Source organism: Polypterus senegalus, chromosome 4, assembly GCF_016835505.1.
Source record: "Polypterus senegalus isolate Bchr_013 chromosome 4, ASM1683550v1, whole genome shotgun sequence".
Taxonomy (NCBI): Eukaryota; Metazoa; Chordata; class Cladistia; order Polypteriformes; family Polypteridae; genus Polypterus; species Polypterus senegalus.
The window spans coordinates 49027172-49045870 of NC_053157.1; the positions used below are offsets into that span (position 1 = coordinate 49027172).

Genomic DNA, 18699 nt, shown 5'->3' on the forward strand with positions numbered 1-18699 from the left:
CTTTCTGCAATTGCTGAGCTAAGAAGCTCGGAATTAAATTTTAACTGTAAATTTACAGTAAAATGTATGGATTTATATTAATAATTGAAGCTTTCAAACATCATACATTTTCCTGTTTTTTACTTAATTACAACAGACAATGTATATGTTTCTTACCTCTTTTCCATTTTGAATCCCTTTCTTGTTATTTTTGGTGTGTCTGTCTCAGGCCAGCACAGTTTTGCAACAGCAAGAGATGCAGGAGCTGACATAACTGATGCCGTCAGTAAGTGAGAAGCTGGTACCTATTAGTATAATAATTATTATTATTGAACATTTTTATCTAAAGAAATAATAGTGTATTTGACTACTATAATAAACTGTTTAGTATAATTAATTCATTTTAATTTAACTCTAATTAGGCACAGTTCCATTTAAATGCCCAGTATGCTAATAATTATAACAATAGCATAAACTAATGAAATGCAACATAAATTAGAAAAATAATGCAGAACCTAAAACAGAAAACCACTGTAATAAGTAATATGACTTATATTACAATAAATTAACAAATGTTTACTTTTTCATAATTAATGCTGTTATCCAAAGAAACATTTGTCTCATAAGGGAATAAGACAGTTTTATCACACGTCTGCTACTTCGACATTTGGAGCACTGGCAGGTTAAGTGATTATCGCGACTGCTAACAGGTGAAGGGATCAGGGTGGGTCAGTGTCCTTATGTGGACTTGTCACATCTGCCCTGTATTCTTGCCATATTTGAAATAGATGCATATTAGGCTAGTTTAAGTTTTGAATTTGGCAAAGTAGGCTTTATCTCCATGTAACATAATTATGGAAAAAGATATTTAAAAGAACTGACGAAACGGATATTCATTAACGATAACGCACACACCTGCTTATTGTCAAAGTACTAGTGAAAGGGTGGGTGTCGGATTGAATTTTTCATTTTGAATTGTTTTTGGTGAATGTGATCAATTATATATCAAAAATATGTTGGATTAAAATATTGTTTTAAATATGAACAAAGGCTGGCATGACTTGTTTTGATTTCAAAACATATGTGTCTTGGGTTTATATACTGTATGTACTCACTAGTCTCCTTAAGCACTTGTGGATAAATGTTACAGTATCTGGTTCTTGAACTTTGCTTGAAATCCAACCTATTTAATGTAGTGCAGCACTTCTTTTGCTACAATTTCCAATTTGGTAGATATCTCCCTAGTAACCAATGTTACTGTTGAGAGGTTATTTTCGTATTTGTAAAGCTCATAAAAATGCAACTTTACAGTATTTTCTGTATCACTGTCATTATGTTTTAGTTCACCTTTACCATTTCCAATACATTTCAACTCTTCCCTGACCATTATGGGTAATCTTTAATGCAATACTTCTTTTTTAACTTCCTTTTAGCTTTTCTAATAACCTATTCAGCTTTTGCTCTCATCCCCACACAAGACCTATACAGTCAACATTGGAATTGTTTGCCTTGCATGTCTTATGCAGCTGTTTTTTACCTCTTTGTTTATCTACCATGGAGTTTTCATTAATTTCCTTCTGCTTGTAAATTTTGCAATAAACTGGTCTTGCACTATATGTAAAACATTTATAAACCTGTCCCACGTCTACACAACGTCTCCACGATGCGCTGGCTGGGAGAGTCAGCCACACAAACACGATGTGTTTGACAATTTTTAGATTGACATTAATGTTGATTACAGTTTAGATATAGTTATTAACAAAGTGTTGATATCCTCTGTTCCTTGATGTTGCAAACAGTAACTTTATTTATCAAACATCTCAGAGTAAGTAAAATGGTCCTAACTGGCTCAAAAATCTCAGTGACACAAATATGGTTCTACTCTCAGGAGTAGTAATAAAAGTATTTTAATAATTTTACTAATTTAAGACACTACTCCCAACCTCACCAGGATTTAGGCGATGTCCTAACTCTCTAGGAGCTCTCAGAAGATGGTGGTGCAAAGACTGGCACGCACTTTCCAGGAAAGGCGGAATGTTTTGCAAAAGTTGGACAGCAATGAACTTCTAAAAAATATCAGTTAGAGTGAAATGAAAAAATATTCACAACAAATCGTGTATGTAATGTGATTGCTCCATCTATGTGAAGAAGCCATGCACTGCCAGCTGAAATGAAAGTGTTTGTAATGTTACTCTTTTTACCAACAGGGAAAAAGCAGCATTGCGATAGTGATGATGTAAGGATTTCACAAGCAATGATTTTTCGAATTTGACACCAAACTTTGAATGCCCTTATAATACATGAGGTAAGATGCAGATTAATACACAACCCCATGTGAGATAATGTTAAAGCAACCTGCATTCATGCAACTTAGCATGCACAGAAATATTTGTGGATGAACATGCATATGTGAATCATTAGTAATATCACAGTATAAGACACAGGTGGTCATTGATACAAACTAAAATGTAGTATTACTCTTAAGGTAGGCAGGGCTGGATGAGTGGGTGGTTGACAGCAAAATATAACACAGGTACGCTGAACTTTGCATTCCACAAACCTCTGAAACAAACATGTTACACCTCATAAGCCCAGGAAGGTTCAAGAAGGCAGGTGGAGACTCTTGGGGCTTTGGATAAATAGAGCCTTGACAGCACTTGACTGTGGAAGATTGGAAGAACACTGGAAGAGTGAACATGACTTCATTAAGTAGCCGTGGCTAGTTTAAGTATAACTTACTTTACAAGGTGTTTCCATAGATATAACAGCAGGAAGGTGATTCTTCGGACAGTCCGGCTGTTGATCATTTATTGTTAACTAAACATGCCCATTATTGGGCTTAACTCTTAGCTGGTGTATGTGTCTGTCTTTCCAACTTTGTGCTCATTACAGTATAATTCTTGATGTTGTTGTGAATGGGCTGGTTCAACGCATTACTCTAGAGTCAGAGTGGTATAAAACTTTTATTTGAATATAATTCCATCCCTTTAAATATTATTATCTTTGTGGAGAACCCTTAGCGTTAGTATCAGAAAACTACAAAGCTCCATTATGAGTACCACTTTGTGGCTCAGGGTGCCATAAAATTGTGATTTCATTCATTATCTAATGCGAACACCTACACCTACCTAGTTAGCGTATGATACTTCAAAAATACTTCTCATGTCTTACCAAAATAGGTAATTCCTAGTAATTCTGAGATATTTGATAAATATGGGCACAGATGTGTAAAAGCTCATCATAAAGGACTCATTTTAGCAGCATGAATTAGAAAATGTTGGTACCAAAAGAATAGTCAGATTGAGGTCAAAAGTAGGATGTCAAAGATCTCTTTCACCTATGTGTAAAATAGAAAGCAAAACATGAAGGCTGATTTAACAAAGTAGAAGTCTTTGCTGCCTTAAATTTGGTTCACTAAATAACTATCAGTGATTTGTGTTTCAAAATATAAAGAAACTTCGATGCCCACCTTACCGTGATGTCCTCTTAACTTACATACTATCTGTAACTAAGACATCACATGCAACATTGTTGTCCAACATATGACATGTGATGACAAACTTTACGTAACAACAAGAAAACCATAAAAAGAAAGCCAAACTAAAATGATGGCATGTGATGGTATCAACAACAAAACAATAAAAATAATAATGGGAATTATTTAAAGAGAAAAGAATTGATCAAAATTACCTAAGAGCAAAAACCTAGGGATTAAAACAGTAGGGGGGATTTTCAGCACTCTAGTTATGGAATTGCATTCATCTTAAGCTCAAGAAAGCTCACTAGAGGCTCACTTTTTTCTGACAGATGAAGAAGCTTGTTACAAAAGTAACGGACGTATTACACAGGTCCATTACTGAAAGTGTTTTGGCCTTCTCTGTCACAGTTTGGTATTGGCTTTGGTTTCCATCAAGAACAGGAAGAAATTGGAGAGAGGCATGTGCTCTGCTTCTAAAAAGGTTGGTTGCCACTTCCTCACTGTGGATTCACTCCACTTTTCCAGACTAAAATGTAAAGCTGTTATGTCCTTTTCCTACATATTATGTCTTAACCACTTCTTTCATTCTCTGACTGTTCCATAAACAGCTTCAGTCAGTCAACATGAGAATTTCATAAAACTAAGTTTCCACAAGAAGTGAGATGCACAGACTAAGTCCAGTTTCAAAATTACTGTCATGTATACAATACAGTGGGATTCTTGTAACTTAACATCTTGACCTTAATAGTCTTTGGCACTAATTTGACGACTTTCTTAATGTGTTTTGTTATAAATGATTATGTGTAAGCTGTTGATGAATGATGGTTACTGTTGTCCTTGTTTTGTATGTTTGTGTCATTATTTTATTTGTATCTACTTCACCAAATCAAATTCCACATATGAAAATTTTGTTAAGGTAATAAAGTTTTTACTTTAATTTGTAAGCGGGGAGTAACTGGTATTCCTGAACAGTAACAAAACAGATAAAAAGTGGCAGCTGGAAAAGGTAAAGTAGCAAGTATGAGCAGAATGAGTAGAACAGAATGAATTTGAATACTACCTTCTTACAAAAAGACTGACATGATTATTATCACTTCAGTTTTTACTTTAGTCTTGAAAATATTTAAAATGTATCTTTTTCTTACCCCAGCCTGAATATAAGCTCCCAGCACACTGCCAGCTATAGTTGCAAATCCTCCAGTCATCACAGCATGGATTTCAGATTTTGTAAGTTGTTGTAAATAGGGACGAATGATAAGAGGAGCTTCACTCTGTTAAAATAAAAGGTATTTTAAATTGAGATATTATAATACAAAATAAATTTATAAATTGAATATTCTAAATGTACAAGACTTGCTGTGTCATTAGTGGAAAATTGGTGAAAAATAAGGATTAACAGGTAATGTGCTCTGCCCCATAAAACATTTGGATGGTGGTCTCGGAATGATTGAAAATGAGCAGTTCTGTAAATGCCCAGTGTGGCAAAATGAAAGGCTTTACACGACAGAAAATGAAGTAACAACTTTGATTAAAAATAAGAATTGCCTTCTAATTAAGAAATGGATTTGAGTGAAAATGGTGGCCCTGCAAGAACTGAGCTTGGGCTCAGTCAATTAAAATTAAGCTAAATGAAATCTGTCCGATTATCAGCAGTAAACAGTGACAAATTAAGAAAGTGGCTGAAACGAAAACCTGGATTTAAATTTGATGCCCCTACTGTATATCATATTCTACCTCATGTTTCAGATCTGGAAAACAGTTTTTCAATAAAGTTATGAAAACAAAGCTCATACATAGATGGATACACTGCTGCAATGAAGCAAAGTGTCTAAGATGTGTCTTCCAATATGCAGTAGCAGGCTGGCACTTCTCTACTTATATCAAGAGAGTCACTATTTGCTTTAAAAAAAACACTCACACTGTTAAGCCACTAAAGAAGAGTTTCCATTATTGACACTCAGCAGAATGAATCTATGAACTGTAATGGAAAAAGCAGATTAAAAAACGTATGGGTCTGTGAGTAACAAAATCCACATTTTGTTTCTTTTTCCAACAAATTGTTTTAAATGCTAAACTATTTTAGGTCTGGAGAAGCTTCAATGAAAAATAAATATTTAATGTGTTGCGAACTTCACACTACTTTGACAGTTTGACAAAAGATACAGTAATTCTGAAAGTGATAGAGTATATTAGATTTTAGGTTAACAGGCTGGGCCAATTCACTTCTACTTCTGCATAACAACTTAAGATTACGGGTTTACAGCCAAGAAATGTCTATCGAGGTAACACATCCTCAAAGTATTATTGAAGTATTGCACTCAAAAAAATAACTAGTGTAGCAAAGACCAACAAAGGATAATTCTATAGAGTGATCAACTAGGAAAACAGAAAAAGATGATGAGTTCCCCTTAAACACTATAGTTTTTAGGTATTATGATTTTTTCAAAAACTGAACATTATTGTAAATGCTTTATATGTAATTGAATTTAAATTAAATGTAATTTAAAGGTGCCACAGAGGGTATGCATACCTGCTTATTCAGTTTAGTTGCTTTTCATTTTCATACAAAGATCAAGCAACACATAAGCAGTAATCCTGCTTTTTCTTCTAACCCGCTGACTAGCAATTCATACATGCAAAACAATATGGGAAGGTAAAAAACTGCAAGTGGTAACTTGGAAAATTCTCACAGTACATGAATGCAGCAAATCGTCAGTGACTTTTCAAGCATAAAAATTGACAACAAGTCAGAGCTGGCTCTCTGTCATCGTTTACTGAGGAAAATTTGCCAAACTAAGGTGGGGAACACCTGCTGCAGCCAGGTGCAATACTGTTGTGGGTGTTGTAGGCCTTTAAGTAGGTTCTACAGATATTGTAAATTGCTGTTTCTTTATTTTATTATTTTTATCCAACTATCTATTTTCTGTTATGGTGCTAGAGCCTATTATCAGGTACTAAATAGAAACCAACCATGAACAGAGTACTGCTACATTGCAGGTCATGCTAACTCAAGGGAATTTATTATTATATTATTATTGTATATTGGCTGATTTATTTATTCATATTGACTTGCATTTGTATATATAGGGGGTCCTCGGGTTGCAACATTTCGACATACAACGTTTCGAGTTTACAAAGCTCACTCCCATAAAAACTTTAAAAACATGAAAAGGAATAAAGGTAAGGATTTTTTTCACACTCATTTTTTCTGTTACTACAGTACAGTGTATGGTACAGTATATTTATGTCCTTTTCCTTTTTCTGTGGCTTAGATTTTGTGTTTTTATGTTCTAGATTATGATTTTTCAAATGTGTCAAGATTTATAAGTGACTTAGGCTAGAGTGTGTTTCGACTTACACCAAAATTCGGGTTACATCACTGTTGTAAGAACGGAACTGTGTCGTAACCCGAGGAGCCCCTATATACTGTACAGTATTTTTAACAGTATTTTTGTTTATGGATGGATACAAAATTGATTGAAGGGCCATAAAAAATGTGCTCCAAAGGGATGACTGCTGAAGCCATTGCACTTTTAATCTATGTAAATCTTGATAAACAATGTAACTAGCATGGTGCTAAAGTTTGTAAATGACACTAAACTAGGTGAAAGAACAGATACCCTACAATTAACAGAATCATTACAGATGGACCTGAGCAGAATTCAGCACAGATAGTTTTTGGCCAAAAGGGCCAGCACTCTGAGATAAGAAGCTGAGCAGTACAGCAAATAGCCAAGAGCATGAGATAGCAGTGATTTCCAGAAAAACAAAATATACCATGTCCCATCAGGTAAGTTTGAAAACAAGTTTGAGCATTTTTTATTATCTACTGAGGTCCCATCTGTGGTTTTGTGAGCACCATGTAACTTTCTATAGCACTAAAACGCAAAATGTTATACATGGAAGTAAAGGTTTTAGATATTAGTGAAAATTTCCTAAGACAATAGGCCTCAGTTATAGTACTAAGGATTAATTACATGTATCAGAAGTACTATGTAAGTTTTCTTCCCTGGGATTAATATTATTAGTTCACTGGATCTCCTTACTGTTAAACATGCTACACATAATTTACAAATGAATAAAACAATCCTGCTGTGGATCAATTATTGCTTTTCCTAGTGACATGGCTTTTATTGATGGTCACTGCAAACAAACATTTTTGAGAAAACTGTATTCTATTGAATTCAAATTCAATTAGTAGGAACAACTTTACCCTGTAGCAGATCCTGTTAAACTGGTAGCTTCAATCAGATTTGCATCTAAGGCTTTGGTTTGTAATCTTGTACCATTACAAAGTTTTGTAGGGCTAATATCAAACATAAGTGTATCAAAGTTTCCTTTAACATATTACACACAGCCTTGACATTTACAGGCTGCGTATTTACATGATCATTGCAATGAACTGAATGTTTTAAGCATTGTAGAGATAGGAACAGGTGAAAATAAATATTGTAAACTATGTACAATGTTTATCTCCTCCATGTTCTGTGTGTGTGGCATCCCTTTACTGAGAAGTGCAAGCATTTTAACTGAGCAAGGTATGCGGTCACTTCTGGCTTGTGTTGTACCCACGGCTTGACGTGGGCTGGTATGCTGCAGTGGCACTTCCCTGTTTCTGCTTTGCAAGCCAGAGAACAGCGCCACCCCAAGGTATCACTTTATTTTCCACAATACTGCATGTATTTTACCACCAAACCACCCCTCCAACCCTTTGTTTTTTGAAGTTGATATATATAAGAGATTGACAGTTCAACTCGGACTGAATTTGTACATATTTTACTGTATTGTGAGGATTAAGTAGAAGTCAACAGAATATCAAGTAATGCCTCATCTCCAGTAGTATGTTCAGGTTGGTCTCTGTATTACAAAAAACATATAGCTGCATTGAAGAAAGTCCAAAGAATGGTTAGCAGTCTTATTTTAAGAAAGTGGGTTGTAAGCTATGAGGAAGGATTGAAAAAGTTTACCATTTTCAGTTTATGCATGTAGTGGTTAAGAGAAAGTATAACAAGTGTTCAAAATTATGAAGGGAGTGAATATGACAGCCATTAGTTTAAAATGAGTTCTTAACTTGAAAAAGGGTAAATTTCACATAAATGTAAGGAAGTTTTTATTAACATAGAGAATCACAGATATTTAGAATAAGTTACCAAGTAGTTTAGAAGATAGTAGCATTTTGGGGACCTTCAAATTTCATCTTAATGGAATTTTGCATAAGATAATTGTATAGTTATTGAATATGTTATGCTGGACTGAGTGGCCTATTCTGGTTAATATGTTTTATTTCTTACATACATCTGATTAAATCTGATTATTTATCTGGTGGATGTAAATCAGACTCTACAGACATTGATCCTAGAGTTCATTAATGTCAGTGCAAAACTACACTGGCGTCTATATATCAAACCATGATCAGACTGTTAAAGGGATAGTTGTTAAGTCTGACTAGTGCGGTATTTAAATAATAGTCTGACACACTAAGCTACAAGAGAAATGAACTAATTACTAACCTGTTGGACATTTATTTATTTACCTGGCCAATGAATATATTTCCTGCTGCAACCACAGATTCAGTTGGAGATGTTGCCATGACTAACTGCATTATCCATCCAACCTGAAGATAAAAAGTAATCAAATAACAGATTTTCCCATTGTCAATGTGATAAATTCTCATGCCTGTGTGGCATTACCAGTTAATACTAATGGTGACTATATTTTAATTTAACCAGTTTTTCTTTCTGCCTGGAGTTGTGCATAGTCCAACATTTGACAACACATTTTAATTTTGTTAACGCAGAAGAAATCGGTACAAGGCAAACATTTACAATTTAATTTAAAATTCATTATTTCATTTATTTCATAATCATGCAAATCAATATAATCCTACAAATCTAAATTAATTTACAATTTCATATTACTAGGTTGTGGATAGTTCTCCAGAATGAGTATAACACATGTTGACAATGCCCCAATGCAATTTAGAAATAACTTTTAAATGTATTGTTTTCTTACGATGTAATCCAGTTCCTCAGCTACAGTAAATACAACTACACCACCATTCCACATCAGCAAGTGTTAATCTTATTGTGCATTGCGTAAATTGAGTGAAATGATGGCTAACTTTATAATATATGGGCACAACACTCAAAACAGAAAACATTCCATTAAAATGGTGACTGTTTAATTGCTACATCATAGCTAGATCAGCCTTGGTACTTTATTATTTCTGTTCTTTCACAATTTCTTTCAATATTTAAAAATCAGTTATTCACATATTCTATAATTTTTGTTATGTTTAGAACCTCAAAGATTTTCTTTCTTTCCTGTGCTGCCATTTTTGATGACTGTTACAAAGATGTGAATCAGGGTTTTGACGGCAAGCCAGCAGGAGTCTTGTCTGTTTGCATCATCATTGCAATCAGTATATAAACCCTTATCATTATGGATTCTTTATCCAAGATTGTGGATTTTTTCTTTTAGACTTGTACTAAGATTTGTCATGTTTTCTTTAGCATTTTGACCTCAGCTTTGTTCCAGACTAAATTTTTATTATAAGTCCCCTGGTTCTTTACTTTGTTTTGCTTTCTCACTAAGTATTTACCTCCTGCGGTCTATCTCTGTCCTTTCTTCAATGGAGTCAGAACACTACTGATATTACTGGGATGGGCTCTGGCTTACAGGACCAATGAACTTTTGAACTACATTTTAAAACTATTAATGAACTACATTAGTAGTGTCTGAAATGGAAGGATGGACTGACTATGTGACAACAATAATCTTTAAATGTAGTTTTTTCTTGCTTGATTTGGTATAGTGACATCTTATTAGTTAAAGTGGCACACAGTGGTTAGGGAAGCTCCAGGGACCTTGGCCAGTTCCAAGACCAGTTACTGCCTGTGTGGAGTTTAATTTTTCACCTTGTGCTCATCTATGCTCTTTTGGAGTTTTCTTACATTAATTGGTCAGTCAAATGTCTGTGGACTGGCACCTCATTTACTGTTGGCTCTTGTCTTTCAATTAATTCTGCGAGGATTGATTCTGCAGGTAAAATGCAAGACTCTTCCCACTAGCTGTGTACTTGAGACTAAAAATAATTCTTCCAATTTATTTTTCTTGGAAGCAGTGAGTCTGCTACTGTAAATTTTGTGCTTTTAATTTCCTAAAATGAAATCACCACCCACTAATTAAGAGGTGAATTTTAATAGTATTCCCATATGTTACGGTACAGTTTTTATGTTTTTGCTAACTGAATACTAAATATAATTTTCAAATGCCTGATTTAAATGTTGTGTCCTTTTAAAGTATGATATGAGCCATTTTATAGAGAGAAGAGTAAAGAGGATGTGGCTATTGTGTCATACCAATTTGCCCAGGTTGCAGTCTGTCTCCATGACAATGAAACATCTTTTGGGCATTTTTTAATTTTTTAAAAAGGAAAATTTCTAGACAGCACTTTCCATTAGTTAGATAACTAAGCAGAGAATGTGTTTTGCAACATGCCACATGTGGGATATGTGAACACTCATGTCTAAAACTATCTGTCCATTTTCAGTAGCTCTCTAGTTTGTGAATGGAATGTTGCACCTCTCTATCAACATAATACTGAATTAATTCTACAGACTAGTGCAACATTATTAGCATTAAATTATAGTTGAAGTTTCAGCTTTTCTTCAGACTGAAATCAAGAAAAAAAAATCAGAATTTTCACTTTTAGTAAAATTTTGTGAAAAATTAAAGCTATTGCATGATATGTATGAATATATTACTGTAAATAAACTTATTGTCTGCTAAAATATCACTGAAATTTTAATTTGTAATAAAGCACAAACATATCAAAGAAGCTACCACAAACATAAAGTATTTTCCATGAACATTCTTGTAAAAGTATCTAATAGTAAAAAAGAATGGACATTGAAATTTAACAAAAACAGAACTCACAAAATATGAAAATACTCAGAAATGTGTAGGTTTTGTTGATGTGTTTTAACCTAACTTGAACTATTCAAAAAGCATATATTCAGACAGATAGGTATTTAATCAAAGTTAATTCTTTTGCAGATTACACTATACTAAAACAAACGATAAAAACCTTAAAAGGTAAATTGAAATGTATTGTTATATTTTAAGTGTATTTACAGGAAATGTATTTTATGGTATATGGACTAGTTGCTCAACATGTTTTTCAGCAGAGTGTACCATATTTATGGTGGACGTCTTGCTATTCCAAAACCCTGCACCAGAACTGCTAAATAACATTTATAATTTCCGTCTTTTCTTCCCCAGTTTGTCTCTGAATCGTAATATCTAAGTTTTCAATGTAATTTAATATGAAAAATTCAGCTTTATTGTGTTGTTTTGTCCAATCAGAATTCCGATATATTGGAACAGTTAAATATTCTGAGTGGCCGTAATTAGTACATAATGTCATACAAAATGAAGCTTAAAGAAAAACACAGACAGTCTATTGGATGAATCTTAATAAATCAGACAAAAATAGAAATTGTTGTTAAGAATGTGTAAACTGTGGCCCTTAAATTCTTAACAAAATATCTCTTTTTTGAATTCTTTTTAGGAAGAGAGTCTTTCCTTTGTTTTCTGAAATAAATTTCAGACAACGAGCTTCCACATCCCCTCCCCTACACCTGTTGCCTGATTATAAACCATTGTGCCAGTGACATCACGCAGCATGACCCTGTCCCCAGCAACAATGCAACTTGTCATGGCAACGAAATGCCCACAGCAAAAACAAAACAGTGTGGTGGCTGAACAAGAACATAAAGAAAATGAATGTATTATAAAGAAAAACATTCTCTGTTCTCAGGTTTATTCTTCTTATTGAACACAGAAGATACTTTAATAGTTTTTACTTTTAAAATATTAAGATATCTGAAACATAAAAATGCCACATGCTTCTCTAAAATTGATCATTCTTCAGAATCATGCTGCTGTTTTTCTTCACTTGCTCTATCATTTGTCATAAAGCTAAATCCTTTTGTATTGCCTGACAATCAGTGGACAGTAGAAAATGGTTTCTCTGCTGGCCACAACACTGCAAACAGCTATAAAACCCATGGCACTAAATTATAGATAGATAGATAGATAGATAGATAGATAGATAGATAGATAGATAGATAGATAGATAGATAGATGAGAGAGGCACTATATAATAGATAGATAGATACTGTCAATAGACAGACAGACAAAACTTCAGTTTTGTTTCCCTTAGCATTACTTGCTAATTATTTATTAACGTTTCCCAACATATATACAGTATATAGTTTTCATATTCCATTCCCCATTCCAAGGTAATTCAACTACATCAAGACTGCAAAGCTGTGTAGTGAAAAGCCTAACCTCCTAGCATCCTCATGTGGTTCATTGGTAAAATCTAGTACCTAACCACTGATCAAGCAAGAATCCTGGAAAGGATACTTCAAACTTTCTGCAACTTTGTTTGAGTCCAGACTGTGGCAAACGAAGTGGGTCTGTCCATTGGTAGAGGAAGCAACAAGTGTAACAAGCATTCAAATTCAACAAAGAAGTGCTTTGTTCTTGTCTACTTAGTAAAGTAAATAGTGATGGGGCTTCCTGTGAAAAGATGCTATATAATACAGTATAACAAATAATTGATTGATCATGTCTATCATTATTACTTTTTGATTGCATTTAAGCTACAAAATTTAAGATTATTATTAACAATACCTTTAATATTATCCACTGCATAAATCCAATGTAGTAGAGGATGGATGTTATCATACTGAAAAAGACCACAATTGGTAGTACCTAAAGCAGATATGAATGTGTAAAATATTTTAAAAATGGAAACAAATTCAGTGCAATAATTATATTAAAATTTTTTTTTTCAAAACTGCAGATTAAAATAGTGGTCAGATCAAGTAGATTTTCAAAACCTATATAGTTCACACACAAAGTAAATTTCAAGATATAATAAACATTTACAAGTCAATTTGAAATAACTTACCTTAAAAGCAAAAAAGTGGTCGGTATATTTCTCACCAAAAACAAACTCAGAACCGACATTTGAATATTGTAAAAAAGTCTAAGAATCAAAAAATAAAAATTATTATTTAATGAGGAAAATGTAAAGGCACCTCTATTCTAATTCAGTTTTAGTTTACATTGACCATCTAGTAGCCATTTGTTCTGCTACCAGGTTGGGTTGACTGAAACACCGTTAGAGGATATCCAGAGACCAGACTCATTTAGATTTATTTTCGAAAGAATTAGCTGTGATCTTTTGCAATTCAGACGTCTCCTTTTATAGACCTAACAATTTTGATTTTGAACTCAAGAAGAAGCCTCCAGAACATGCTGGAGGAATTAAACTGAATTACAATTACAAGGCTCAAGCATAATGTTAAGGGATAAAAGATGACTTGGTTGTCTGGCTTCCTTGATAGGCTGTTGTCTTTGTAGCAATATTGGGTAATAAAATTTTGATTTTTAAAAATAATATTTTACTGTGAAAAACTTACCTCCATTTGTTTTCCAGACCAGGCAAAAGCATCATATCCAATCTGTGTTCGAAGTATAAAGACTCCAAAAACAAACTGTAACCCAACTCCAGAGAATACAGTCCTCCAGGATATCTATTGGGCAAAAACAAGTAAATAATTCTAACAATATAAAATTATATTTTATTGTGCATTTATGTTGTAACCTTCTACTACCACATGCATTAATATTGCGTGTTTAGTTGTCAACATTTAAATTTAAGGACTGAATGAAATTTAGTTGTGTTGCCTAAACCAACAACATGTATCCTGTCACACTTAAGAGAGAAGTCTGTTTCATATGGGGTCTAACTTAAAAAATACTTTTGAGAAGGGGTTTACAGCATGTTTACAGACCTGTACATAGTTTTCGAATCCAAAAGGTTCCAACCAGCCAGTGCTATGTCAATGCCCAGGACCCTCATCCTATCCCACCTTTTTCCATCCCATCAAAAGTGCATAAGCATAAGTTAGTTATTTCTGAAATTCTAGTTATTTTTTCATAAATGCAGCATGCTTTTATTGTTCCGGGTACTTATTTTAAGTAAACCTTATGTAATCATATGTAATCAAAAGTAAAACAAACATGTTAAAACATACAATTACTTTCAAACAGCAGATGTTTTGGAGGGATGTTTAAGACAACAAATCAAAGGTGGTAAGTAATCATTTTGATACTATCTTTTCCAATAGAACAGTAAAACTTCTTGAGTGAAATTTCCAAATAAAAAGTTACCACACAATAGACACAACAGAACCACTTCAGTAAAACAAGTGTCTGCAGCTATCTAGCACAAAAGAGTGATATAAAGTCAAATTAAGTGTATAGGTAAATGTGCACACCCCAAAATGTTAAATGGAAAACAATATTGCCCCTAGACTTCTCTTCAGGTCACTGAATAACCTGATTCCTTGAAACTATAGCAAGTGGCACTTACAGTAGATTTGATGTCATGACCCAAGTAAACCATGGTACGGTACAGTGTACAGTAGAGTATATGACACAGGTGAAACCTCACATGTGTCATACCACAGCATAACAGGCAAATACGCAATGCAACTAACAAGATAAAAAATCAAGCTTACTCTAATGCAGGGGTGCCTAATGAGTTGATCGCGATCGACTGGTAGATCGCAAAGGTGGTGCAGGTAGATCGCGTTGCACTCCAATTTATTATACGTTATATTTTAAACGTTAGTCTATCATATATCCTCCGTATGGCATTTGCCACTTGATTGACATACAGGGCGGTCAGTCTGATACAGTGTCTCTTTTCTTCTAACACACTGGTCATCCCCCACACACGATCAAATGCACGAGCTACTGCAAAACTCTGGCTGTGATCTAGTTAACCTTCCAATTTACAAAGTATATCGACTAAAGAAGGGATTTTTAAAAAAAAATTGTTTGGGGAGGGTATGGGCTGGATGTGGAATTGGAAGAGGATTTTTTTTCTCACAATGTCACAATCGAAGTGCGTTTGTCTGATCTGTCAATCTATCATTGCTATTCCAATGAAGGAAAATGTGGAAAGGCACTTTCGAACTGTTCATAAAAACAACAAAACTGACTTCCTTCCGAAAGGTGATCTGAGAAAAAGAAAGGAGAAGAAACTAAAATCGCAGTTAATCGGACTACTGTCATTTTTCATTCGGCTGAATTCAAAAGCTCCTTGACTGCATTATTCGGTTCTACTTATTTATGCAAGTCAGCCTTTTCCCACATGAAGATTATCAAATCCAAATACTGTAGTGACCATAAATGTATTGAATTGTTTTTGTGCAATAAATGTTATTCAGTTATGCAAGGTACAACAACATATATTTTATGTATAAAGTATACTCAGTGTGTGTATATATATACTGTATATATATAGCATTTTTAATGTAGGTAGATCATTTCAACCTGGTCATTTTAAAAGTAGCTTGCAAGCTGAAAAAGTGTGGGCACCCCTGCTCTAATGAAATTTGTTCATTTGGACCTCAACCCCTCCGGCCATTTTATTTTCTGAAAATAAACTATTTTTTTTTAAAGTATAGTAAAAAAAACTTAGTAAGTATTGAATAAATGGCTGTAAAACTCAGTAACATGAACTAAGGTGTAGCAGAAAGTGATCACATAGTCAGACATGTCCACACTTTCTTAAATTTCTACCCACTACTCTATGGGCATTTGTTCTTAATTAGCATTACTGAATAAAATAATGTGTGCTACCAGTCACCCTGAACCTTGCATCAGTTTCAAGCTTTACATTTTCCTCTTTATGTCTTCTATCCATCTCTTTAATTTCTTGTCTTTCTTACTAGAGTACTCTGTCTCAATCAAAGCTTAATAACTAATGTGACATTTTTGTTATAGTTACTGTTGCAGCGGGACATCCCTAAAGCATATGTGACAAGGAAGCATAAGTGACAACACATTTTAGAAAAGAAAAACAAAATACCTAATAAGAAAGTATAATTAAAATACAAGAATATCTATGAAAAAATTTTGTAACTGTTTTATAGGAAACTACCGTATATGCTTGCATTTAACTTCTCCCGCAGATAAGTCGGGGCTTGATTTTATCATATAATTTCCAGTATTTTATAATGTCTGTCGTATAAGTCAAATGTGGAAAACTCACGCTAGTGGTCCAACAGATTATGATATGCTAACGCCCACCTGAGAGTGTAACCACAGAGCAGCTGCCTTTTTTTTTCTATGTATTGTGCCTACGTGACCACATGGTAATACCCAAACTATTACGAAGCAACGTTTGCAAATGAGTGAGCTACTGCAAAACTCCGCTGTGATCTAGTTAGCCTTCCAATTTATATCGACTAAAGAAGGGATTTTTAAAAAAATTGTTTTGGGAGGGTATGGGCTGGACGTGGAATTGGAAAAGGATTTTTTTTCTCACAATGTCACAATCGAAGTGCGTTTGTCAGTAGTACATAAGAAAGCAACTGTCAAAGGAGGTGTTAGATTGATTGATGACTTTAAGCCCCGTCCCAAATGTGAAAATATGATTTATGAAAATGTGAAATTCTAAAAATATGAACTATACCCCACCCCTGGGGGGGTTGGACCACCATCATAATTGATCATCTCTAAACCCCGCCTTTTAGGGTGGGTCTTTTGTAAACCAGACACTTATCACTCCCCATTAACAATACTCACGCCCCTGAGGTACGCCTTTATCTCTCTATCCGCCTATAGGGTTAGGGGTAAGGCGTGTCTCTCACCCCCGACTGTGGGAGGAGACGAAAGAGTTCTTATGCTTCATTAAATATTGATGAAGCTATTTATCAAGGAAAACTGTCCGACCAGATGAAAAGAATTAAAAGAAAAAGGAAAAGGAGGAGTTTAGCATGTTGAATAATTCATGCTCGGAGGAGGAGGAAGAAGACTGGGAGTCAACCGCCCCCTAAGTGAGCAGAGATAAAAAAAGTCCAGTCTTTTATAGAAAAATGAATTTCACTCACTCGCTCCTTTATCACATTTTCTTTATCTTCCTCCTCCTTTTCTTGACTGGCCTTGTTATATTCGGGAAGAATAGGCTCCTTCTGGGAAACGGCGATCGTGAGCTGTCCCTCAGCATTTCTTTTTACCTCTACCCGGCACAAAGCACAGTTAGAATCGTACCAGACAGAGCTGAAGCGTGGTTCCCGTAACTTTCTTCTGGACGCCCTGTTTGCTTTCAGTTTCTTAGGAGCGTTCACAAGACCGTCCATTCTGTTTGCTTTTCTGTGTCATGGCGTTTTCACTAAATGACTAGAATTTTATACAAGAACTCTTTCGTCTCCTCCCACAGTTGGGGGTGAGAGACACGCCTCACCCCTAACCCTATAGGCGGATAGGGAGATAATGGCATACCTCGGGGGCGTGAGTATTGTTAATGGGGAGTGATAAGTGTCCGGTTTACGAAAGACCCACCCTAAAAGGCGGGGTTTAGAGATGTTCAATTATGATGGTGGTCCAACCACCCCAGGGGTGGGGTATAGTTAATATTTTCATATTTTTATATTTTCATATTTTCATAAATCACATTTTCATAAATCATGTTTTCATATTTGGGGGCAGGGCTTAAAGTCATCAGTCAATATAACACCTCCTTTGACAGTAGCTTTCTGTATGTACTACTTTTGTCTGATCTGTCAATCTATTATTACAATTCCAGCAAAAACACTGTTTTGTGTTTTTTGTATCTCACACCCTCTTACACCTTTATCATAAGATCATCCCTTATCTACAATGGAGCGTTCGATCAGAAGAAAATATGAAGCTGGTTTTAAATTAAACGTCATTGAAGTGGTGAAAGAAATTGATAACTGTGCTGCTGCAACAAAATTTGATATGTCTGAGAAACTGGTGCAAGATTGGAAGAAGCAAGAAGATGTAAAAAAAAAAATAAAAAAATTAAGTGTCGCATTTTTGAATGGACATATGAGTCAGGGTATGATTTTATGATTGATGAAACCCAATCTTGGGTTTCAAGATTCAACTTATAGACAAGTATATATGGTATCTACTAAAAACCATGACCATGGTAGAGGAAGGGATTTGTGCATGAACAATGTTTAAGATATATTGTTTTTTTTCAATATTGGTAGATTCTCACAAAAATGGAATGCATTTTTATTTGGATAGTTTGGATAAACACATTATTAATATGTGCCTATTTTTAAGATTATGAAAAATTATTTTAACTTAAAAAGTGCAGAACTTATAATTTAAAACCAGGT

General features: G+C 34.4%; 1 protein-coding gene across 1 annotated transcript in view; it reads right to left on the bottom strand.

Annotated features, from left to right (window-relative positions):
- LOC120528700 (solute carrier family 28 member 3-like) overlaps nt 1-18699 on the bottom strand; it is a 50872-nt gene that overhangs the window by 25678 nt on the left and 6495 nt on the right. Inside the window, exons 4-9 of the mRNA XM_039752856.1 lie at nt 13954-14067; nt 13440-13517; nt 13160-13240; nt 8991-9071; nt 4603-4728; nt 157-284 (exon numbers count right to left, since the gene is read on the bottom strand). Coding sequence (XP_039608790.1) covers nt 157-284; nt 4603-4728; nt 8991-9071; nt 13160-13240; nt 13440-13517; nt 13954-14067 — 608 coding nt within the window. The remainder of the gene's footprint in view (nt 1-156; nt 285-4602; nt 4729-8990; nt 9072-13159; nt 13241-13439; nt 13518-13953; nt 14068-18699) is intronic.